Here is a 25,236-nt window from a genome sequence, read left to right on the forward strand (position 1 = left end):
TAGATAATGCACATTCCAAGAAGAAAAGTACATCATTATTACTGCACACACACGGTCGAATACTATCTTTACTGACTTGAACGTCAGAGTGTCTTCTGTAGGTACTTCCCCCATTTGACAACTGATAGTCGAAGGAGTAACACGAAAATCAGAAAGACCACACAATAAAACCTCAGCAACTTGCAAAAACCTGAAAATAAGAAAGAAGACAAAGTTTTCAATAATTTTTTATTTCTCATCGCCTAACAAAAACACTAAGTAATAAAAAATTAATAAGATAGATAATTACCCAACAGTCTCCTAATTAGTGGATTTGAAATGGAGCATATAGAAAATGATGCAATAATGAAGACTCCTAAGTACCCAACAGACCCCACCGTCGCACAGTGTTCACTTGAGAGGGTATTTTCACCACTTTTTTGGAATGCATCCGTTTCTGGTGAGAGTCAGAGGAAAATCAGCAAGAAAATGGCATTCTCGTAATTATAACCACACTCCCATCCCAGAAAACAACAACTCAACATCTCTTTCGATTGTTACTTTCGTTTGTGTTTGTTTTTCCCATTTGTATCCGTTGAAACCCCACTTCCACTCTTCTCAACGCCACCACCACTCTCTGTTCCCTTCCCCTTTTCAATGCTTATAACTTTTCTTCCCATTTTCAACCATGTCATCGTAGAACATCACCTCCCAAACTCTCCTACCAAATAACAACCTCCAACGTTAAAAAACAAACTAACACCGATGACGGAGGCCAACACAACCACGAGTGTCAGTTTGAAGCTTCTCGTCTTGGTGGCTGTTTTGGTCGTCTTCGCGGTGGTGATTGTGGTTCTCGTCTTCTTCCTGTGCTTGCGCGGGAGCCGGAGCTGGAAGCGGCGGAAGCTGGCGGCGAAACACAGCTCCGGGAGCATCCCTCTGGTGTCGAAGGAGATCATGGTGGTGAGGACCTCGGATCTCACCCCTGCGACCACGAGCGAGATTGGTGACGTGGAGGGTGATCCGAAGAAGGAGGCGGGGATGAAGGTCGAGATTGGCGCGGTGACGGCAGTGATGAAGAGCGAAGTTTCCGGTGGTGGGGCCCACCGCAGCGAGGTGTCGGTGGAGGATCCGAACATAGGGTGGGGCCGGTGGTACAGCATGAAGGAAGTGGAACTCGCCACGCGCGGTTTCGCAGAAGGGAATGTTATTGGAGAAGGTGGGTACGGCGTTGTGTACAGAGGAATTATGCACGATGCTTCCGTCGTTGCTGTTAAGAATCTTCTCAACAACAAGTATGTCACATACTCACATGTCTGAACTCCAATTTTTTTTTTTTACTTCTCAAAATCTTTTTTTTAATGTCTAAACCCAAACTTAATTCTAGTGGAAACGTACGTTTGGATAAATATTACTGTGATTTGAAAATTCCAATACATATTCTCCAATTTCAACACATACAGTACAATGAATGAAGAAGAAAGAATATGTTAATTTGAAAGTGATTATACTTTTGACCTTCATCAACTCCCAAACATCCAAACACGGTCTTAACATGGGAAATGTGCATTGTGTTTGTTTTTAATTGTCTTTGGAAAAAAAGTGAATGCGAGTTTGGTGGCGGATTGTTTTGCTTTTGAGAAACAATAGTTTACTTTTTTTTGGCGTTGTTTCAGAGAGTTAAAATATTACTAGTACAATGATTACTCATAATTCAAGCGTTCTTAACCTATAATAATAGTCATTTGCTTCTCTTCTATGTTTTTTAGTGTTATTTTTGGTTGGGTAATTATGTTAGATGTTACTTTTCTCTTTACTTTTACTTTTTGCTTTATTTATCATGTTGTCTGTATATAATTTATGTTTTACCTTTTTTAAGATACTAGCTTAATCTCCCCAAACTTAGTTTATTTTTGTTATTTTGCAAGGAAAACTTTAGTTTATTAATATGTGAAGAATAATTACTATGTATGCGTTTTGGGGAAGCAAATTCAAAGATAACTATCAATTAATAACGGTAACTTATATTTATGGTAAAAAAACTCTTACAATCAATCACTGTCACCTAAAAATTAAAGTTTTTGAAATTTTCATAATAAATTAAGAAGTATTGGAACAACAATGTGAGAAAGGCTTGTCTCATCTGTTTCTATACTTGCATTGCATAATCTTATGTTATTCATATAAAAATTGTCTGTTTTTAATATTTATACAAATATTTTGTGATCTTTAGAAAGTTGGACTATATACATAGAAACCAAAGTGCGAAGGTTCTGGGTATGAAAATAAAAACGTAAAGATAATATTATGGTATAAAGACGAAATGAGAAATTACAATTTTGTAAATTGATGTCAAGTTTCCTGAAACAATTCAATGAGCATCTTTAGTTATGTTAATTTATTGAAAATTCCTTTGTTATTGTATCGTAATTAGGGGTCAAGCAGAGAAGGAGTTTAAGGTAGAGGTTGAAGCTATTGGAAAAGTAAGGCATAAGAATTTGGTTCGTTTGGTAGGATATTGCGCAGAAGGTGCTCGAAGGTATTGTTCTGTTTACATGGTTGTTTCTTCTTTTGATTCAGTGTGATTCAGACTATAAAAGTTCAGAATTCGTAGGAATTTTCTTCAGTGACAATTTTACTCATTCAGGATGCTTGTTTATGAGTATGTTGACAACGGAAACTTGGAACAGTGGCTGCATGGTGATGTAGGACCAGTTAGCCCCTTGACATGGGAGATTCGAATGAGAATTGCTACTGGGACAGCAAAAGGGTGTGTTTTATGTGCTGAACTGAAACTCTTTCTCACTAATGTTATCATGCTCTGTAGTTTTATCCTTGGTTTTTCATTTTATATGTTATCTTAAACATTTCATCACAGCAATTAATGTTTCTGCATTATGAAACAGGCTAGCCTATTTGCATGAAGGCTTAGAACCCAAAGTTGTGCACCGGGATGTAAAATCCAGTAACATTCTCTTGGATAAAAATTGGAATGCCAAAGTCTCAGATTTTGGACTTGCCAAACTCTTAGGATCTGAGAAAACCCATGTGACTACGCGTGTGATGGGAACATTCGGGTAATTTTTTCTTAGTTATTTTTCAATTTCCATAAATGAGAATCATCTTAAGATTTCTTACCACCAATTTTCTGCAGATATGTTGCACCTGAGTATGCAAGCTCAGGTATGCTTAATGAGCGCAGTGATGTGTATAGCTTTGGAGTTCTACTCATGGAGATAATCACAGGAAGAAGCCCCATTGATTATTCAAAACCACCTGGAGAGGTGCTTCCGGGTTTTGTTCATGTTTTTCATCAATACATTAAGAAAATTTTCCTTAAGAGACCCGAATTTCATAAACACTGTCAAGACTTAACCTGGTTTTGTAAATGTTCTTCAGATGAATTTAGTAGATTGGTTCAAGACAATGGTAGCAAGTCGTCGCAGTGAGGAGCTAGTTGATCCTTTGATTGAGATTCCACCCTCTCCAAGATCTTTGAAACGAGTTTTACTTATTTGTCTGCGGTGTATAGACTTGGATGTGGTTAAGCGACCAAAGATGGGTCAAATTGTTCATATGCTCGAAACAGATGATTTCCCCTTTCGTTCTGTAAGCACTACACTCACCCACTCTTTCTATACATTCCCCTTAAGTTGTGGAATTGTTTATCCTCTTAAAACTAAATCACTTTTCATCTTCCTTGTTATACCACTAACTTTAACTTGTTGAATAGGAGCTACGCACAGTGAGAGACAAAGATCCTTTGCCTTCTCATGCAGATGTTTCCATTAAAGTTCCTTATCCACCACCAAAGCATGCAGAAATCATAGAAAAATCAAGATGGAGATGATTGTTTGTATTGTTGGTGAAGCAACTTTGGTGATCGAATTATTTGTATTCAGATTTCATGACGTTATGAACGGGTTCTATGAGTCGCTGTGCATATCTTATACGGTTTAAACACCATGCATTTTGTTGTATTGCATTATCTTGTGAAGTGAGAAGAGCATGGCTTGTAAATACGAACTTCACAATCTATCAATTTTGTTTGTCTGCTTGTGGACACATTCAAAAACCTTGGACCAAGTTTTCATTTACGATGGCTTAAAATTCACCTTTTTCAACCATTATTTAATCTGATTTTAGGTATAAAACCACATGTTTGGTCATGTTAATAATGAATTGCTGATTACTTCAAAATTAGTTTTAGCCAAAATCAACTTTATGAATGGTAACTCGAATGCACGGTTCATTAACGTTACCTCCCATTTAACCAAAATGTACTTTATAAAGCTCTTATGTCTTGAATTCCTAAATTAGCAACAAGTTCATACATAAACCCCAGAATCTTCATGGTTTAAACCTTCAGCCTCAAGTCCAATTTTCTGACAGCGCCGTGAAACAAAATGTTAACTTGCAATTGTTTATGATACTCCCAAAACTGTGAACAATGATGGCTCTGCTGCCACGTTTGATGTGAAACCGAATCTACGAATGAGAGGTTTTCCTTAACTTCCACGACGGTCCTACGTACTGCAAGCACGATTCAACGCAAGTTGTCTTGCAAGGAAAAAAATTGCGTTTCTGATTCATACCAATTATTACCCCTGCACAATGCATGAGCTGTCGGGGCAGGTATTGATCTTCTTTCAGTACTGAACATCATATGCATAACGACACCAAGTGTTGGTACACTTTCGTTAGCTTGTGTTTTGTTTGCATTGTCTAGATAAGAGAATGATGCTACGTACAATTCTAGCTCAATTACGTCTTATTGTTTACTTGTGTGTTTGGTTTTCTGTCTCGTGTGCCACCTAACGTGTCTCTGCAGAAGCAATAACAGTGCATAATCTCAATGTGTAACCAAACATGGATTATAATGCAAAACCAAAACTAGTGATTTAATCCGTATTGTGATAGAAGAAGAAATGTGCTCTATGCTCAAGTGAATAACGCGTAGTGTAAGAACATTCTTTTGTTTTGTTTTGTAAGAACATAATATCCTTGCTGAAAATGAGTGAAACTCATCAACATTTTAATTTACAGAAATATACTTTCATTTGGGTTGCTTGATTTTTTTTTTCTATGGTAGAGCCCACTTATGATTTGTCATCATCGGATCAAGACCTAGATTTGTGCCTTCTGCTAAGGAAGGCAAATTCTCCATGCACCTCAATGGGTTTTTCCTCATCTCCATATAGTTTTTAAATACTAAATTTACCATATATGTTAAAGTTTTAAATTGAGTGGGTGAGTTGTTCTTCATTTTGAAGGTTCTGATTCATTATGGTGGATGTTTCTGATTCATTACAGTGGATGTTTCTGGGTGTGTCGTTTTTCACTTTGAAGATTTTAATTCACTGTGGTGGGTATTTGTGGATGGTTCTTGGTAGTTGGCTGTTGAAAGCTTGCGTTTTTTATTTTTCGTTTTCTTTTTGTACTAAGTGTGTGATAGTACGAATTTTCGCTCATTTACTTTTACTTATCTAATTATCTAAAAAGATTGGACTAGAGAAAATGACACGTGGGGGCAATAATTCCCTCCTCTCCTTTCGCATTATTTTTTTTTTTATTATTATTATATATTTTAGTTTTTCTTTTTAAAAAGGTTAACGGTTCAAGCACCATCTCAGAGGGTAGTGCCAGATCTGTGCCATTTCTTCGAACCACAGAGGCATGGACGAGAAGCTCGTACAGCGGTTAGAATCGGCGGTGTCGCGCTTAGAGTCGCTCTCCGCCGGATTCCACCCATCCGCCTCGCCGGCCAGCGCCGTCGACGCTTCCGATGCGGCGCTCGATCCGTCCGTCGTTGCGTTCGCCGATCTGATCGACCAGTACGTCACTAGGTTTTCCCGCGCTGCGGAGGCTATCGGAGGACAGGTCTTGGATGTATCGAAACTTGTGCGGGAAGCTTTCGATGTTCAGAAAGAGCTTTTGATTAAGCTCAAACTAACACAGGTTCGTCATTGCTCTATCATTTTTTTTTTCCGTGTCGCCATGAGTGTTTGTTTTGGTGCGGGATTAACGAGTTTGGATGTTTGCATTGTGTGCGATAAAATTGACGTGTCTAAAAAATAGTGAGAATATTGATGGAATAGAGTGTGATACCGATTTTTGAACGAAATGTGGTGGCTTTCTCTGTCGTATTTTTTATGGGAGTTTTGTGTATGTATTTAAATTAAATCTCTGGTTGTTATTGTGGATTCGATGCATGTTTTACCTGTCATGGCTGACAAAAGGTGGAGGTTCCGTGTTCCCTGGGGTATTTGAGTTTACAATAGCTTGTGAAGCGAAATTCCGAATCAATTGCTCTTATAAATGAAATAAAAGGTTTACCGCCAAGAAAAATCGAATTGAGTTTGTAGAAAAGGGAGCACATATAGTTGCTCGTGCTGTAAGGTTTTATTTTTTGGACTGTATGTCACTAGTGTTTGTAAATACTGACTGAGTTAGTATCTCTCGTCATCATTTATTGTGCAGAAGCCTGACCTCGCTGGGTTTGGTGAATTTCTGAAACCATTGAATGAAGTGATCACGAAAGCTAACAAATTGACAGAAGGAAGGAGATCTGATTTTTTTAATCACTTGAAGGCTGCTGCTGACAGTCTATCAGCTCTAGCATGGATTGCATATAGAGGGAAGGATTGCGGTAAGTGATAAATGATTCTTTTATTGGATGAATATTTATCCTTCAGTCTCTTATGTTTCTTTTGTTTTTTCAAGGTATGAGCATGCCAATTGCGCATGTGGAAGAAAGCTGGCAAATGGCTGAGTTTTACAGCAACAAGGTATTCTTGATGCCTGTCAGAATCTTATTAATTTGTCTTGGATATAAAGGAGTCCCCGCAAGTGATCTTCCCTGATAATTTTAGCAATTTGTACTATATCCTTGCATTTAAAAAGTTTCAGTTTTACTTTGAAATAAAATGTATAGGTGTAGTTACTTGCTGAGTTACATGAGCTTAAATGATGAGAAGGGAAATGAGTTACGATCAGCAACCTTAATGTTTATATATGCTTTAGGCTCAGAAATTTGATTTTAAATGTCTCATTTACCATTTACTTTTGGCAACATTTACTTGTGGAATCCGGTGTATTGATCAGGCACTAGCCTATTAGTCTTATTTGTTGCACTTCCTATCTCATATTGCCTGCTATTTCATGGGTCAAGGATAATGATCTTGCCTTAATCTATTTAGGTGCTTGTAGAGTACAGAAACAAAGACCCAAATCATGTTGAATGGGCAAAAGCTCTCAAAGAGTTGTATCTACCTGGATTGAGAGATTATGTCAAGAGCTTTCATCCTTTAGGCCCTGTTTGGAGTCCAACAGGAAAAGTATTTGCTCCAAAAAAAGCTTCTGCTCCTGCTGCACCTGCCGCCCCTCCCCCTCCAACTGCTTCTCTCTTTAGTTCTGAATCATCTCAGGCTTCATCTTCTAAGCCTAAAGCAGGGATGTCAGCTGTTTTTCAGGAAATCAGTGCAGGAAATGTCACTTCAGGTAGCTTGTTCTTACTCTTACATTCTTGATTGAACATTCAGCAATCAACATCTATGAATTATAAATTTTATCTAATAGGTTTGAAAAAGGTTACGGCTGATATGAAGACTAAGAATCGCACAGATAGAACTGGAGTTGTTGGCACTATTGAAAGAGAAAGTCATGCAACTTCACGTGTGCCTTCTAAAGCAGGACCTCCAAAATTTGAACTTCAAATGGGCCGCAAGTAGGTTTATATGTGTGTTTGAGTCTTTTGGTTACTATGTATATAGAAATGAATACCAATAATTTCACTATTCCATCTCCCTAACCCAACCCAACTAATCTCTGCGAATGCAGATGGGTTGTTGAGAATCAAATTGAGAATAAAGATTTGGTCATTGGAGAGTGTGATGCAAAACAGTCTGTATATATTTATGGATGCAAAAACTCCGTTTTGCAGATTCCAGGTAGTTCTTTCATTTTTTTACTTATTTGGTATCGAACTTATCACTTAGTGAAAAGGTTACAAGTGACTAAATCACTTCTAAATACTTTGCAGGCAAGGTCAACAATATAACTATTGACAAATGCTCAAAGATGGGAGTTGTATTTAAGGTCTGTGAAACATGAGAATTTGATATTTAACAATATTAGAAATGTAATCTATTTATTGAGAGATGAAAAATCATTTTTTTTGTCTTAATATGTAGGATGTTGTTGCAGCATTTGAGATTGTAAACAGTAATGGGGTTGAGGTTCAATGCCAGGTACCTAGACTCCATTTTCTATTTTTCCCCTCAATGCATAACGTCTTCCAATGCTGTTGGCATGTTTGGTTGAATATCATATTATTCTTCCCAGTAAATATTTTAATAGCTGTACCGATCTTACTAATGATATAACTTATAAGATGCACATGATAAGGGTTTAAAATTAATACTATATAAATACTTCATACGTCAAAACTGATTCAGTTATACTCCTGCTATAGGGTGCAGCTCCTACAATTTCAGTGGACAACACTTCTGGCTGCCAGCTATATCTGAGCAAGGACTCTTTACAAGCAACCATAACTACAGCAAAGTCAAGCGAGATCAATGTCTTGGTTCCTGGTGCTGAAACTGATGGTGATTGGGTATGTTTTAGTTTTCCTCTTCTATATTTGATGTTGGAAAGTTTGATTCCACATCATCTGAGCAAAAACTCGTTAAAGAGTTGTATTTCCTCTAATTTCTTGTAGATAATTTTGATGTTTTAATAATTGAAAATTAAATACTAGAGTCTGTTTTTGTGATTGTTATCGATGCTGTTTACTAGAACTTAGAAAATAGCAGTGTGTGGCGACCAGACCCAAAAATGCTCTAGTGGGATGATTACCAGCTTAAATATTATTATAGGAACTAAATAATTTTTAAATTAAAGAAAGTGGGATGTTACAACACACAATCACCGTCAAGCTCGAGCAATAATAACACAGGAATAAAGTTAAAAATTAAAGATGGTGAAAAATAAAATAGAATGCAGTAGATAAAAATCAGGACAGTGTGAATTGTGAGGTATGAAGGAAGAAGAAACAGCTTACCAAAAAACAACATTATAGCGTGTGATATTGACTACTTATAGAAGTTGGTTTGCTCCCACCTCAACTGTGCATGGCGATCTGAATTTGCTTACCTATCCTCACGTCTCATACAGCGGTGGATGAATCCATCCATATTTAGAATCTTATTTAAAATTTGTAAAAATGTTAAACTGGATGCATGATCTTGGTAAAGTGGACTAAGTCAAGTGATCTACAAATTTTAACCACGTCATCTGTTTCAGGTGGAGCATTCTTTGCCACAACAATACATTCATGTGTTCAAGGATGGGCATTTTGAAACAACTTCTGCTTCTCATTCTGGAGGTTAAATTGACTCGCAAGTTGAAGTTTCTATTTATTTTGGAATGCTGTGGGAGAGGCTTCAATTTGTTGTTTCGTTAATTCATTTACAAATACAATCATATGAATAGGTTTACCATATACTCGTTGCTTATGCTAGCGGTTTTTCCATGGGTTTATTGAACCATTGGAATCCTCCCAACGATTTTTGGTTTTGATAGTTTGCTTCTTCTTGAGCATGTTTCTGTCCTAAGTTGCATCATGCAATCGGGTTTTAGCTTTCAGAGGACCTTTACAATCTGAATATCTTGGTTTGTTCTGGTGTCTTGCGTATTTTGAGCGTAGAGCAATGATGATGTATTTGTTCATTCGGAAAGGTATTTGTTCTCCCAGTTTGTAATGAGAAATGAGTTATGGACGTTCTTGGTTTTTCTTCTTATATGTTGGTCAATACTTAAAACCGTGTCTCAAGTTTGTTGGAACTTTATAGTCTTATCTAAAAGGTTAAACAAGGATAATGCAACAAATTGTTTTTTCTTTTATTATCTTATTTGTAATTTTACCATAACATGTTAATCAACAGTTAATAATTTATGTTGTCTGTCATCTTCTTGGAACTGAGTATGAAAACGCATGCGGAGCTTGTGACGATTTTAACGTGACTTTATATGTTCGTTTCTAAAGACGAATAGAAAAGTAGTAAAGTTACATTTCAAGGCTCACAAACTTTTCCTTTTTAAGTATACATTATTTTAATGTAATTAGAAATTACAAAAAGATGTCAACTCTTTGACTTTTGACTCTTCTTCCAAATTCATTGATTAATTAATGTCTAGGTTTTTTCATATTTTTTTTTATCATGTCGGTTATTATATTCTTTCCTCCTATTTTTAACATCTTATTGTTTCCTTACATCCTTTCAAAGTCCACGTAAATTGATACATGAAACAAATTAAATCAGTTTTCATTTAGTTTTATCACATTTTATCACTTTCCCCCCTTTGCAATTTTACTGTATCGTGTTTAGTATGTGTACTGCTATAGGCTCAACTACTAAATTCATGTCTCAGCACATATGATTGGGCCGACTGATAATGTTCATATTCAGGTGAGTCAACCGACATTCTCGGTCCATTAACGCTCAAATCAAGGTCAACAAAGTTAAATCATCATTAGAAATCAAGCAATACACTTCTAAGCACGATCTTTCTCACTAATTAGGCCCAATAAGGTAAACACATTAAAATAATATAAATAACGCATATTTCAAGAAACAAGGTACGTCATTAATTATTGTACACCTCTGAGTGTTGAACGTCCTTTGCTAACTTGAACGTCGGAGTGCCTTCAGGTACCTCCATTCGGCGTTCTACTCAGAGACTGAGCGATCAGGCGATCGGAACCTGAAAGAGTAGCATGAAGACTGAAGGAGTAAGTTGAAGTGTGAGTTGATCTACCGACAGGAAAAAGGAAGACGAAATCAGTCAACATTTCTCTAAGTCTCTCATCTCCCTAGCAAGAACAATATGTAATGATTAATTTGTAACCGTGAATTGTGGGTTAATATCTCATATTTCGTATTCCTTTTATTTTAAATAACTGATAATCTATTTTTGTTGTGTGACCACCTTATTTTGTGAAAAAAGTGGAAGAATAATATAATGTTCACGTCAAATATAAATTCCTTTATATCTGTATTAAATTTTTATAAATAATACAATATATAAAAAAAAATTCTGTATTTATATTTTTAAGTAACTTCTAATCCTTTTTTTGCTTAGATAAAATAATTTATTCCATTATATGCAATTTTTTTTGAGTAATTTATTTTCATTTCAGATAATATTTAAATTCATCGATTTTTCTTAAAAAAAATATAAATTGTCCATCGTTTAAGTTTAGATTTAACATTTAAACATGTCAGTTTGAGGAATAGTATGTAAAATTCACTTAAGAATCGAAGTGCTCTCTAAGAAATGTCCTATTATTGAGAAAGAACACATGATGCCTTTTACTAAAACTAGTGAATATCACAGTAACTTATGCCACTTTCTTTCAAATAAAAGTTATTTATATTCCTTGTTCGTGTTATTGATTTTGTATGACGTAATTATTAATTCTTGTTCTAACTGTATAATTTGCTTAAAGTTTTTCTCTCACTTTATATGCAGGTTTCAGTATAATCTTGACACTTTTTTAAAGAGTCTTCTATAATCTCCTTATGAAAATTTTCTTTACGAGCATCACAGCTTATTCTTCTTTATTTCTTTACTCCTTTTGTTTTTTCTTTTTGGGTCGAAAAGTTGAAACTTCTGTGTAGTCTTGTAGGAGGAACCTTTTATCTGGTTCAAAGGAGCATGCGGATTCGAAGCTTTGTGCGAAACCAGCTCAAAACCACAAATCCCGAATATTTTTACCTCTTTTCGCCCTTCTCTCTCTATTTTTCCTTTTATGTTCTTGCCTATTTAATAAATACTACTGGTCTTTATAATAATAATAATAAAAAAGACATAATACACAATCTCAACATTTTACATTCTTCGTATAACCATACAAGTTTAGGGAAAAATTAAACTAATAAAATCAAACTAGCCTGTGAAACTGCACATCCTCATAATTTCCAACATTCAAATAGTGTAACTTCCACATAAATATTTCTACATTTACTACCGAAAATGGAACACCCGTAAACATGCAAACACTTGACATCTCATTCTACATCTCATATTAACTAGTAATGTTATTAAGCAGATAGATAATATTATGTAGTAATCACACTAAAATCATAACTAGGTGATAATTTAAACTCAATTGAGTTATAACATCTTAAAGACCGAAAACCACAGCTATACATAGAAAGTTTGGAAAAGATAATGAAACTTTGATCTTCGGACCTACAATACTCATATTCTTAAAACTAACTTGAGATCAAAGTGTTATAACAAATATTCCTAAAAAAATCGAAAAAATAAGATTGTTTAGATTGAAGATAAAAAAAATTGGGAGAACGAAACAAGTAAGAACGTTATGTCCTTATAGTAGTAACTAAGAACACTACATATACTAAAAGTAATGTGTTTGTCATCGAACGGGATTGGAACCAAGAGAACGATTCTCCTTCCTTCTCAGTCGGTTGGTCTGTTCTCCTTCCTCTTCGTACTCCTATTGCCTCTCTGCCTCTCGTCCTTGTGAACTCCAAACTTGGATGGTACCTGCAAAAGACACTCTAACGCTCAAGTGAGATTTTGGTATTCGTCACTATGTGTATTCGGTGTATAATGAAAACATACCTAATTCTTGGAATTTGTGCTTATTTATATGATTATCATGAACCCTTTGTTATTGGGTCAGATTAAGGATATGAACTGTAGTTAGGAACATATTACCTAGTGTTTAATTGTTGATTAACCTTGTTAATCTTCTTAAGATATGATAGTGTCGGTCAGCCTTCATTGGACATTTGGCTTCATCGTTCGATTCTGACGGGTAGAGTGTCAAAGTTGTATCCTGGAATTTCTAACAAAGTTTTATTTTAAATTAAAAACAAAATAACATTATATTAAGGTTAAAGATATCTATTAATACATGTTATTTTAAGTAGGTTTTTTAAAAACAATCTCTTTCTATAGTTAGAAATTCATCTTTACATCCTTATCAGCGTGGCTTTGATGTGATATATTTTTCTTTTTCCCTGCTTTTTTGTTTCTGAGTACGTTGGTTTTAGCTTTCATTTTCATGTTCCCTTCGTAATAACATATTCTCGAACTACAATCTCAAGAGAATAGTGGAAACTGAACTCTTCATCCAAAACCACCATGGCTTCACATTCATTCCTCCTCCAACTTTCCCTCATCATCACTGCACTCCACACTGCTGGTATGTTCTCTATTTCCATACCCCTTTTAAATTTTTCTTTCTTTTTCATTTTGTTTCAAACTTCTTGGGAAAATCTATGAACATTGTCAATGAACAAGGTGTTTTCAAGTGCAACCCAAGTTTCTTGCGTTTCTCAAGCACCACAACACAACCCTTCTCTCAAAGTTGGATTTTTAAACTGTTTTATGATTCGAGTGTTATTCTCGATTTGAAATATAAACATTTTATAGTGTATAACATGTTATAAACCTCACTTGTAACTAGTTTAAATTGAGTTAAGTTTAAACTCTATTTTTTCCTATAATATCGGATTGAAAAATGTTATAAAAATTAAACATAAAAGAAAATTAGTAAAAATATATATTTCATACTATATAAGTCTACGTAAATGGTGGAATTAGATTTTGTAAAATTGAATAACATCATTTCTTAACATATTTAGCTACGTGATCTCACTTAAAAGATTATAATGTATTAGTTAGTCAATAAATTTAGCTATGAACATGATTTTTGCTTCACACATTCTGCAGTCATTAGTTAATACGTTTTTAGAGAAATATATAAAATTTATTTTATCATTGTTTTTTACTTAATCTTCTTCTTCTTTGCAGTTTCGCAACCCTTCATCGGCGTGAACTACGGCCAGGTCGCCGACGACCTTCCGGCGCCGGAGGTCTCGGCAGAGCTTCTCAAGTCAACGAACGTCGGAAAAGTCCGCCTTTACGGTGCGGATCCGGCGATCATAAAGGCGCTAGCGAACTCCGGGATTGGAATCGTCATCGGGGTGGCCAACGGCGACATTCCGAGTTTGGCCTCTGATCCTGACTCGGCGACTCAGTGGGTCAACGCGAACGTGTTGCCACATTACCCCGAAAGCAACATCACTCTGATCGCCGTCGGCAACGAGATCATAAAGTCCGGCGACGATGGCCTCGCCTCGCAGCTTCTCCCGGCGATGCAAAATGTCCAGAATGCCCTCAACTCGGCCTCACTCGGTGGCAAAATAAAAGTTTCGACGGTGCACTCTATGGCCGTGTTGACTCAGTCGGAGCCTCCCTCGGCCGGGTCGTTCGACCCGGCTTTGATGGATATCCTCCAACCGTTGGTAGCTTTTCTGAAGAATAACGAGTCACCTTTCGCCATCAACCCATACCCGTTCTTCGCTTACCAGAGCGACCCGAGACCCGAAACACTCGCATTCTGTCTATTTCAACCAAATTCGGGTCGGGTCGATCAGGGTAACGGGAATGTTTATTCCAACATGTTCGACGCTCAGGTCAGCAATTTATTTTTCCTTTATTATTTTAATAAATTTGTCACCACAAACTGTACTCACAATCACCACATTTTATTAAATTTATATTTCCACTTTTTTACTACACAGATATTTGTTAAATTACATAATAATAATAATATATTCGGAATAACACATATTCATGATTTGAAATAGATTAAAATAATGTATTATTTTGTGTAATTTCCCCAAAAAATGCAGGAAATACGAATGTAAATTGTGGCACATATTCTCCACGTATCCACCTACATGCATGCTACATGCACCAAAATTTTAAAATTTAAAATCTTTTTATGAATTGGTATTTAAGTGTAAAGAGTCTGCTTTTACAAAATATTCCTCAATATTTTACCTTTATTCCATCGTGTACGACACTAGTATCAAATAATTTTTTTTTCCTTTTTTTAATATTTTAACAAAAAATTATATACACATTTCTATGGCATATCAGAATTCCAACTTAATATTCTTTTTTTAACTTTGGTCACTGATGCGAATAAAATTCACTTTTATATTCCACCTCATGCAGCTTCACTTTGATGTAACTAAAATCATCTTTTTAATTATCACTTTGAAATGTGCCAAATTTGAAATGTTTGATTTGATGGCAAGTGTGATTATTTAGCTCTCATCATAACTTATGATCCAACTTCCAAGTCTTCTACCTTTTCAATGGATTACTAACTCTGTTTTTGCTTTCGATAATAAACACAACATAAATATCAGTAATAAAAAAGTGCATGAAATTAAGAAGATTTTGATATTTTATTTTTACAACATTTTTTAGTACTTCTTTTTTCATAAACGGAGAATACAAAAGGAGTGAGGCCATTTAGGTTTGAAAAAATATACTTCAAGTATTCATTGAATATTAAATAAAAGAGTGTTCAAAAACCTATCTCCTTTTTTTTTCTTTTATCTATAATATATAATAAAAAATTCTTTAATTAAGTCTATATTTTTAAAATCATATTTTTTTTTAATTTAAAAGGGACAGGTTAACTTCTCATTTAAAAAGTAATCGTATAATTTTCTAATTTTAATATTTTTAAAAATTATGTTTTTATACTTTTAAAAAATTAGAATATTTAATATAATAGAATGTTACTTTATATTTATAAGTGTGATGTTCATGAGATGATATACATTTTACTAAAAAAATAATTTTCTTTTCAGTTATAATCTGATACAAGATTCTGATACATGATATACATTTTACTAAAAAAATAGTTTACATTTTGACTATGTAAACTGCCAATGATCTAGTTTTTGTTCCATTGCAATGTTCTTTTGATTTTTGGTGGCAGTATTATGCAAGTGGTGCCTAATACTACAGTATAGTTCATTGATGTTTTGGGAGTATTCATGATTGGTGTACTGATTTTTGTTCCATATGTTGAGCATAGGTGGATGCTGTGCAGAGTGGTTTGAGCAGTATGGGGATGGAGGACATGGAGATTGTGATTGCTGAGACAGGATGGCCCTCTCGTGGGGACACTAATGAAGTAGGAGCCACTCTTGAAAACGCCAGGGCCTATAATGGAAACCTCATTGCACACCTTAGATCAATGGTTGGGACTCCTTCCATGCCTGGCAAATCTGTTGACACATTCATTTTTGCACTCTATGATGAGGATTTGAAGCCTGGTCCAGCATCTGAGAGAGCATTTGGCCTGTTCAAAACTGATCTTACCATGTCATATGATGTTGGTCTAGACAACTCTGCCTCAAGCCACAAGGTCAAGGAAGAAATTAATCAACAAATTGCTATTATTGATAAACTAACACTGATATTATCAGTAACTAATATGATTTATAAGTTGGTGTAATGTGAAATATCTTCTTCTTCTTGTAATTCTAACAAATATGTCACATGCATACATACTTTTTGATACTTTAGGATGAATTTCAATCCATTTTTGGTAACATGCTAATTTGTCTTTCCACAGAATCCACCAACTGGTCCTGTTACTCCAGCTCCCAAAAGGGAAACAGAATGGTGCATCCCAAAAGTGGAAGTGAGTGAAGCCCAATTGCAGACAAATGTTGATTATATCTGTGGTAGCCAAGTTATAGATTGTGGACCAATTCAACCAGGAGGAGCTTGTTATGAACCTAACACGGTCTTATCTCATGCTGCCTTTGCTATGAATCTCTACTACCAGAAGGTTGGAAGAAATCCATGGAACTGTGATTTCTCTCAAACAGCAATGCTTACATCTCAAAATCCAAGTAAGTTTTATAACCCATTTTTCTGGAATCTATATGCCTAGTTCTATTCTATTCTATATATATATCCACTAAATGTCATGCACAAAATAAATTTTCAATCTAGAGTACATAATAGTTAAGCGTTTAAAAAACAGAAATTGAAGTAGGTTAGAGTTTTTTGCATTTTGCTGAGTTTGTTCTTGTTTCTAACCATTGGTATACATGTAGATTCCTGTGTGTTAGTTATCTAACTTGATTTTCCTCCAACTTGTAGGTTACAGTGCTTGTGTTTATCCTGGTGAAAGTACCTGAATTGTCTATTAAAAATTTTATTTACACTAGAATTGGATTAACGAATAAGGGTCAATAATTTGGCTTTCATGGCATTTTAATTTATATGGGTTCAACGAATCAGTTGTAAATTGATGCCAATCCGTTCTTTATGCCTGGTATCTCTCTGTTTTAGTAACCAGAACTTCAATTTCCAAAGCAAGATGCACATTACATTAATTTAGTTAATAAACGTCACAGTCCACAGTTTTGTTCCTTTCGGTTCTTTTACGTTTTTTATATATATATATATATATATATATATATATATATATATATATGATTTTAAATCTTACTTTAAAATAAATTTATATATATTTATAATTTTTTTTGCCGTTTAATATTCACACAATACGAAATTAAATAATTCAATTATTGAGTTAAAATGATTATAAAGTTTACTAAATTTATAAAATTTTATATAAATTAAGAACAACTTCAAGGATTCAATGGTAAGATTATTTAATCATGTATTCTTTCTAAAGTTATTATTAAGTGGTGTAAATGTAAACAAAAAAAAATTGAGATTCAATCATAAATTATATGGGTAACAGATAATATTTAACGTTATACTTTTGTATACACTTTTTTTTAATTATATTTAAGAATGTAGTTAAGTTAATTAACTAACAGGTAATTTTTACGGATAAAAAAATGACTTAATTTTATTTTACTTCGATGTCTCTTTAACTATATTCTACATCAATACTCATCCTAATTAACTTATCTCTAAAAGATATTTCGCTATATATCTATATTTTCAAGTGTAGAAGGTATAAATAATATATATGTGATTGAATTTAATCTAATTTTTTAATTTTCTCCAATTAAATTTAGTTCGATGAAGTTGTGTCAATTTTATATTTTTCTATATTGGAACCTAGTTATTATTAAGTTGAGTTGAGTTATAGAGTTAAATGGTTTTAAAAAATAATTATTCATTAAGAACAAATACCTCAAAATAATTTTTAAAAAATTATAAGATAACAATAATATTTATAAAACATACATAAATAACATTCATATGATAAATATAAAATTATTAAAAAAAATTCCTTCCTTTTTTAAGTGTCGAACTTGTGAAGAATTTTTGTTTCTATTTATTTATCATTTGCGAACTTTAAGATCATGTTAATTTATATTTAATCAATTATATGTACGTGTCTCCTAATCTTGAAATAATTTACATGAACATTATTATATGGGATGAAGAGAGAAAGAGGCAAAATAGAAAATTATACAAATACTTTAGTATAATTTAGAAAAAAATGTTTTTTTATTCCCAAAAAACCTTAAAAACAAATAAAGAAAATATTTGTTTACTATAGTGTATATGTATAATAATGGAGGAGACTATTCTTGTTGAATTGGCAAACCAAATATGAAAGATAAAATACTAAGTTTTGAGCACTTTTCACACAATCTCATATCCTAATTGGGTAGGTTTCACATTTGACTTTTGGAATGAGACAAGGCAATTTGTAAAAGTATGCAAAACAAAAAGGCTGCAAAATTGGATATGTTTGAAACCAAATTGAACATTCTCTAATGTTTTATGACACCAAATTTTGTAAGTCAAATATTGGAACCAAATTTTTTAGATTTTCATGAGTTGAATTTTAAGCATACAGCTCTACAGAATGTAAACTGAGGAATCTAAAATTTAAGGGAAAGCTTTTCTTTAGAGCATATTAAGTCTATTTATATTACTTTTGATTTGATAATTTTGATGTTTGAGATTTGAGAATTTTTTTTATCAACAATAAAAAATAAATAAATGAAAACCACTTCAAGTGGTACAATCCTTATACAGAAATCAACATCTGACAAATAATACCAAACTAATTAACAAAAACCCTACCTGTTAAAATAAATCCTGAAAAAAAAAACTTCAAGAAATCATCCTCATATATACCAAAAGTTTCAAACACCAATTAGAGTAGGAAATTTTAGATGGCGTAAAAAATGTTTTTTTTTCTTGTAAATTATTAGAATGATTACAGCTAAAAAAAATTGTTTACCATGATTCAATATTTCTGTTAAGATTCAGCTCAGCATATATGTGTCTTTCAAGACTTAGTTATTTAATTTCAAAATTGTTTAGTTAGAAACTAAAATGAGTTAAACTCAGCTTAATAAAAAAAAATTTATAGTGTTTTTTTTTTTAAAGTTGTATGAAAGTTGAGGTGACCTTTGTTTTTAAATGAAATCCAAGCATACTCATAATTTAATTTGTGAAAATAAAAACAGACTCTTTAAAGTAGAGATACAAAATGAATTCTTATTAAGATATATGTATCCATTGTTTTTCATTTAGTATAATTTTTCTCTTTGTGCGTTGAACTTAATGTTTTACCTTTTTTTTTATCGTATAAAAAGATATAAAATGACTATTCCAATCATTATATTGATAAATAATATCTTAGTTGTGAAATAGTAAAAATATCAATTAGTTAACAAACGTAAATCACCAGCTTAATCTTTCTTCTAAAAATATTTATTATGGTGTTTAAAATAATGTTAACGTTATACCGTTACACTCCTTCCTATAATATAAAAATAAAAAGTGGGTGTTATTAATTAAGAAATTAATGTTCGATAACGTTGATATAACCTGAGATGTTAGATTGGGTAGGTAAGTAAGTAAAATATACTATTCTCGTATCAAATAAAAGAAAATAGTACGTTTTTTTTAATAGATGTGGGGGGTGACATTTTAATGAAAATGAGTGGGGCATTTTTAGAATTTGAAAATATATTCTTACCATTTTTTTTTCTTCCGCAAATATTTTTATTCTCTTGTGCAATATTGGTGATTTTACTTTTTTTTTTAATCTTTTTATATGTGTGATGATTTTTCGGTGTGGTGCGTGATCACTGCACGAGATTTTTGTGTGCATTTTTGTCCTCTCCTTCAATTCTCTTGGTGGTAGGAGACGGTTTTCCGGTTCGAATTGAGTTCAGAGTCAAACACTCCTCCTTCTGGTTCCAATTGAGTCATAAGTCAAGCACGTCTCTCGAGTCAAGATCCAAACACTCTTTCACCTATGTTTGTAAGAAATTCCTTACACTTAAACTTGACGTCTTTTATATTCCCCCAATACCTTTTTTGCTTGCAGGTGTTAAAGTAGCATTTTTCAAAAGAAGAAGTTATTGTTAATGGTGTAGTATATAAGCAAATTTTAACTAGTTTTACATTGTTTTTCAAATAACATTCAATTAGTTGAAAGTTTTTGCTTTTGTGACTTTTGTTTTGTGTTTTGAGAAACCTAATTTTGTGTTCAATTAGTTGAAATGTTTAGTTCTTCACGTTATTCACTCATATTTTTCTAGATTTCTCGATGGTGTGTGATAGGTATCTACAAATACTCGAGATTAGTATTTAGTGGTTGGAGGAAATAAAAGTTATTAAATGTCTATTTCGACTTAATTCGATAAACCTAATTATAGAGATGAGTTACACCCTCACGTCGTGGATCTAAATTAACACGAATTTCATAATTAGTCTCCATATTAGTCTAACATGAAATATAAATTCTAAGTTAACCTTATACTAAAATGACTTTAACTTTTAACCTTAAATTGTCGTTCTATACCCAACCCGATAATAAAATAGTATGTGATCAAGTTGTCTAGGATATTCACAACCTTACCTAATACATCTTATCACTTTGTACTACAATTTTTTTTATTCTTAATTTCATGTTTCAAAGAATGATAATTTAGGAAAAGATTACTTTTGAAACGATTTGATACAATTAAATAGTGTAGTATGAATTAATCATTAAAGCATGTACCATCCACACTTGAAGTGACACTCAAAACTAAAATTCATAGCTTTAGAACAAAAAAAAAAATCAAAAGAAACAGTGTTCTTGGAATAAGAAGAACTCAAAATTCAACATTACACATGTTTATGTTAAGTTAGAATGAATCAAAATGAGTTGCAAACAAGTAGGATTATCTTTGAAAAAATTGCAAAGATTAAAATGTTGTAGGTGAGAGAATAGTGGTGAAGGATTAGTAGGAACAGAGGTGGAGAAAAAGTGAGTCGTAGAAGAATTGTCGGCTCAAGAAAGATTCACACATGCAGTGTCAGAAGTTAGGAAGAGAAAGAAACCACAACTCACTTATTTGCTTTGTTACTGCTTTGTTTAACTGAAGCAAAAACAGAGAAAGAAAAAGTACATAGATGAAAAACTTAAACAAAAGTTTTTTTTTTTTATAAATGCACTGAAAAAATATAAAATTGATTCGATTTTATGTTCACGAAAATTTTACTGTGCGGATCTCATGAGTTTCTTTAAAAAATGGGTTTGTTACAATATTGATATTCTCTCATTTCCATTGTCTTGCTCTGTCTATTTTGAAGCCCACCAAACAGTCCCTTAACTCCAACATCCTTAACTCAACTTCATCTCTTACAAATAATTAACCTTTCCCATAATATGTTGTAAAAATGAAATAAAAAAGCATTCTGAGAAACATGGTCTTCCCAAACTCTTCCCTTCTTCCTTAATTGCTCTGTCAGCTTAGGGAGCCCAAATGTCTGTTGCGGAGCTCAAGGACCGTCACTCCGCGGCCATCGACACCGTCAACAATCTCAGGCACCGATTAAAGCAGAAGCGTCTTTCTTTGCTCGACACGGATAGTATAACCCTTTTTTTTTCTTTTTCATTTTTTTGTTGGGATTATTTTTATTAATGATTTTTTTGAGGTTCAACTTGTAGAACATGGTGCTAATAATTGGTCTTAGATCTTGCTGATTGAACACTTTGTTTGATGGGAATTTTTCAGTCTGCGAGTATGCGAGGTCTCAGGGTAGAACACCTGTGACCTTTGGACCTACGGATCTGGTTTGCTGTAGAACTTTGCAGGGTCACACGGGGAAGGTGCCCTTTTTAATTTTTTTTATGCTTTTCTTTTTTACATGTTGTGCATGACTTCGTTTGTTCCTCAATTTTGGTTGCTAAACTTGGTTGACTTTTCAGTTTCAAGAACATCACGGTTGCTGCTTATCACTAGGCATTTCTTAGTTGTTGAATGATTATGGAATTAATTACCTCTCAATAACTTGGATAAACTTCTCCTTAAGCATTGTAGAAGAGGATATTGGTTATAGGAAATGTTAAAATGAGAGAGTTTTAACAAATTAGCTCATCCACAAGTTAATTTGAACTTCTGAGAGAAGTTTATTTCATTTTTTTCTTATTTTATTTTTCCATGTGGAGAAGTTTATCCAAGGGAATATAGCTTGTGAGATTACTCCTTTGCACTTTCTTTTTGCTTCCTCCTCCTCAGCTGTGACTGGAGAGATAGCCTTATTCTGTCTACATCGCAGCAATCTTCATGCTTTTGATATACTACTTAGTGATTATTGTACATTTCTTCTTAACTTCAAACTTGCAGATTTTTGGTTGACTTGGGATTCATTTCAAATTTGCAGGTGTATTCGTTGGATTGGACTTCTGAAAAAAGTCAGATTGTTAGTGCATCTCAAGATGGGCGATTAATAGTGTGGAATGCTCTAACTAGGCAGAAAATCCATGCCATAAAGCTGCCTTGTGCGTGGGTCATGACATGTGCTTTTTCACCAACTGGTCAGTCTGTTGCATGTGGTGGTCTTGACAGTGTTTGTTCTATTTTCCATCTTAATTCACCCACTGACAAAGATGGGAATCTACCTGTTTCCCGGATGCTTAGTGGACATAAGGGTTATGTTTCCTCTTGTCAGTATGTTCCAGATGAAGATACTCATCTAATTACTGGTTCTGGTGATCAGACATGTGTTTTATGGGATATTACTACTGGCCTTAAAACATCTGTCTTTGGAGGAGAGTTCCAGTCTGGACATACTGCAGATGTATACAGGTATGTTACTTGCTTACTGAATTAGTTTGAACCAATTTTTGTTGTTTTAGTAATTAATTATCTCTTCCTTTGTATTGTTATTATGCCTACTTCCCATCTATTATGAAATCCTACAAAAGAATTATTGTCTCTGTCTGTACAAAACAAAACTCTACAACTCACTCCACAATATTGGTAAGACTAGCGGACTTGCCAGATCATGAATGTTTGTTTTATGGTCAAATATTTTTCCTACACAGATCAACCTTTCACTTGTGGAGAAAAGGTCGGAGTACATTCATTTGGCAGTGCAGCAGATTTGAATGTTCTCAGTGTTCAATCATGCATCTTTGCCCTTTTTCTTGTTATTTAAGTCCTGAGTAAGGGTAGGATTTGACCACTAGACATTCATGATAATATGTTAGTTAAAGAATCTGTTAGACATAATAGTATATTGGATATAGTTTCAGTGTTTCTGTAAACTCAATGGAGGTATTTGCCTGCTTTCATAATGAAGGGGCGTCTGTGTTAGGAATCTAAAGAATAAATTTGTTGATTGAATGAAATTGAATAGTAATAAGGAGAAAGAATTCTCCTCCAAGGACCAATGTTTTCCCCTTTCTTACGAACTTGCTAATTGCCAGCATGCCTTCTTTCCTATATTTGTGTAATGGATCCTCTCTTGTGAACCAACTTCTTTATTTGTTGCCAACATACTTCTCCTTCACTTTAGCTCCAACCCCTAACAATCTGTGCTATTGATGCAAAATAAAGGAGAGGCGGGTAGTAGCTTACCCTTGTTGCTTTTGATTTATTGAATAAATTAATTTACAAAAGGATGACCACTGCTGCTTCAAAATGCAAGGCATCCACATAAAATTATAACTTTCTTTCTACACACATAAATTATGAAATCTTGTTTAAATAGGGTGTTTCTTTTCAAGTATTATTTGTTGATATTTAAATCTTTTCTGAAAACATATTATTTCTTTATCCTCTCTCAGTATCTCCATTAATGCAACCAACTCAAGAATGTTTGTATCCGGTTCTTGTGATGCAACTGCTCGATTGTGGGATACTCGCGTGGCAAGTCGAGCAGTGCGGACATTTCATGGGCATGAGGGAGATGTTAATGCAGTTAAATTCTTTCCAGATGGAAATAGATTTGGAACCGGCTCAGAGGATGGTACCTGCAGATTGTTTGACATTAGGACTGGACACCAACTTCAAGTATATTATCAGCAGCACAGTGACAATGACATCCCGCCTGTGACTTCCATTGCATTCTCTGCTTCAGGAAGACTTCTTTTTGCTGGATACACAAATGGAGATTGCTATGTTTGGGACACTTTACTGGCAAAGGTACTTGGTCCTATAGCCAAACATATAACAACTTCAGGTTCCATTCTTCTAGTTGCACTATGAATGAAATTGGCTCAGTATTTTAACAGAATATCTGTTTGATTCTTTGCAGGTGGTCTTGAATTTAGGATCTCTCCAAGACTCTCATGATGACAGGATCAGCTGTTTAGGTTTGTCAGCTGATGGAAGTGCTTTGTGTACAGGAAGTTGGGACACAAACTTAAAGGTGGGCATGCATTTTGTACTTATTCAATAATTCTTAGCTTCTGCTTGTGGTTGATATTTGTTTATTATTCACTAGATTATAGGATGAAAAATATTGAAGCAATCGAATTTATAAGCCTTATTAAAGGGCCTGACTTTATGGAGATTTTAAGAAGTCTGTAACTTCCAAAAGTTAATAGAATAATTGGTTAATACAAGAATCCTAAGACATTGTATATCCCAGAATGAGAATGTGGATGCCACTGATTTTACAGGCTATGGAATTTCCTTCATATCATCCATCACTCAGAAAAGCTTACTGGTTAATTTCATATAAAGTGTAAAAGTGGGTGTTGATTATATAGATGGCTCTTGTTCACTGAATATATTTGCTAACTACTTGTCCCTGGCAGATATGGGCATTTGGAGGGCATAGGAAGACGACTTGAGCATTGAGGGGATGATGAAATTGAAGACGAATTGCATGCTCTCTCTCACACAGAACCCTTCATTTTAGGCTTGCAACTAGTGCACCGGTTTGTTTATGCTCGTGTCTGTTTGTCCACGTGTGATCTAAATAGTACTTTTTCCATTGTACTACCCGCTTCGGAAACCATACCTTAAACAAAAATGAAGGACGGTTTGTTTTCTAGTCTCTTCAGCGTAGCATGGCTATACATACCAATTCCTTTTAATTATGATACTTCTAAGTATACTACTTAAAAAAAACCTGTGGAGTGACACTACTAATTAACCAATTCTTCCC

The 25,236-nt window shown here is 33.9% G+C and overlaps 4 protein-coding genes across 5 annotated transcripts; all 4 read left to right on the forward strand.

Annotated features, from left to right (window-relative positions):
• Window positions 1–336: 336 nt before the first annotated feature.
• LOC137810524 (Protein kinase superfamily protein) lies at window positions 337–4,054 on the forward strand. Its single transcript, XM_068611856.2, has 7 exons — window positions 337–1,274; window positions 2,414–2,518; window positions 2,627–2,749; window positions 2,886–3,056; window positions 3,134–3,263; window positions 3,379–3,588; window positions 3,713–4,054. Exons 1-7 carry the CDS (start codon window positions 745–747, stop codon window positions 3,827–3,829), a joined length of 1,386 nt encoding a protein of 461 aa, XP_068467957.1. The 5' UTR covers window positions 337–744; the 3' UTR covers window positions 3,830–4,054.
• A 616-nt stretch (window positions 4,055–4,670) lies between these two features.
• CAP1 (cyclase associated protein 1) lies at window positions 4,671–9,782 on the forward strand. Of its 2 annotated transcripts, none has more exons than XM_068621973.2 (11): window positions 4,671–5,344; window positions 5,588–5,937; window positions 6,460–6,628; window positions 6,703–6,767; window positions 7,179–7,479; window positions 7,558–7,705; window positions 7,819–7,928; window positions 8,021–8,076; window positions 8,172–8,228; window positions 8,453–8,596; window positions 9,286–9,782. In XM_068621973.2, exons 2-11 carry the CDS (start codon window positions 5,656–5,658, stop codon window positions 9,370–9,372), a joined length of 1,419 nt encoding a protein of 472 aa, XP_068478074.1. In that variant the 5' UTR covers window positions 4,671–5,344; window positions 5,588–5,655; the 3' UTR covers window positions 9,373–9,782. The 2 variants fall into 2 exon arrangements, with proteins under 2 accessions (XP_068478074.1, XP_068478158.1); XM_068622057.2 differs by having other exon boundaries at window positions 4,671–4,940.
• A 3,160-nt stretch (window positions 9,783–12,942) lies between these two features.
• LOC137818603 (O-Glycosyl hydrolases family 17 protein) lies at window positions 12,943–17,270 on the forward strand. The gene is made up of 5 exons (XM_068622160.2): window positions 12,943–13,219; window positions 13,831–14,495; window positions 15,920–16,252; window positions 16,463–16,745; window positions 16,999–17,270. The coding sequence occupies exons 1-5, from the start codon at window positions 13,159–13,161 to the stop codon at window positions 17,034–17,036; spliced, it is 1,380 nt and encodes a 459-aa protein (XP_068478261.2). The 5' UTR covers window positions 12,943–13,158; the 3' UTR covers window positions 17,037–17,270.
• Window positions 17,271–21,266: 3,996 nt separating this feature from the next.
• On the forward strand, window positions 21,267–25,125 carry AGB1 (GTP binding protein beta 1). Its single transcript, XM_068625277.2, has 6 exons — window positions 21,267–21,705; window positions 21,852–21,946; window positions 22,501–22,925; window positions 23,909–24,266; window positions 24,379–24,492; window positions 24,884–25,125. The coding sequence occupies exons 1-6, from the start codon at window positions 21,600–21,602 to the stop codon at window positions 24,917–24,919; spliced, it is 1,134 nt and encodes a 377-aa protein (XP_068481378.1). The 5' UTR covers window positions 21,267–21,599; the 3' UTR covers window positions 24,920–25,125.
• Window positions 25,126–25,236: the final 111 nt, after the last annotated feature.

Source organism: Phaseolus vulgaris, chromosome 11 (assembly GCF_051622355.1).
Source record: "Phaseolus vulgaris cultivar YP4 chromosome 11, ASM5162235v1, whole genome shotgun sequence".
NCBI classification, from domain to species: domain Eukaryota; kingdom Viridiplantae; phylum Streptophyta; class Magnoliopsida; order Fabales; family Fabaceae; genus Phaseolus; species Phaseolus vulgaris.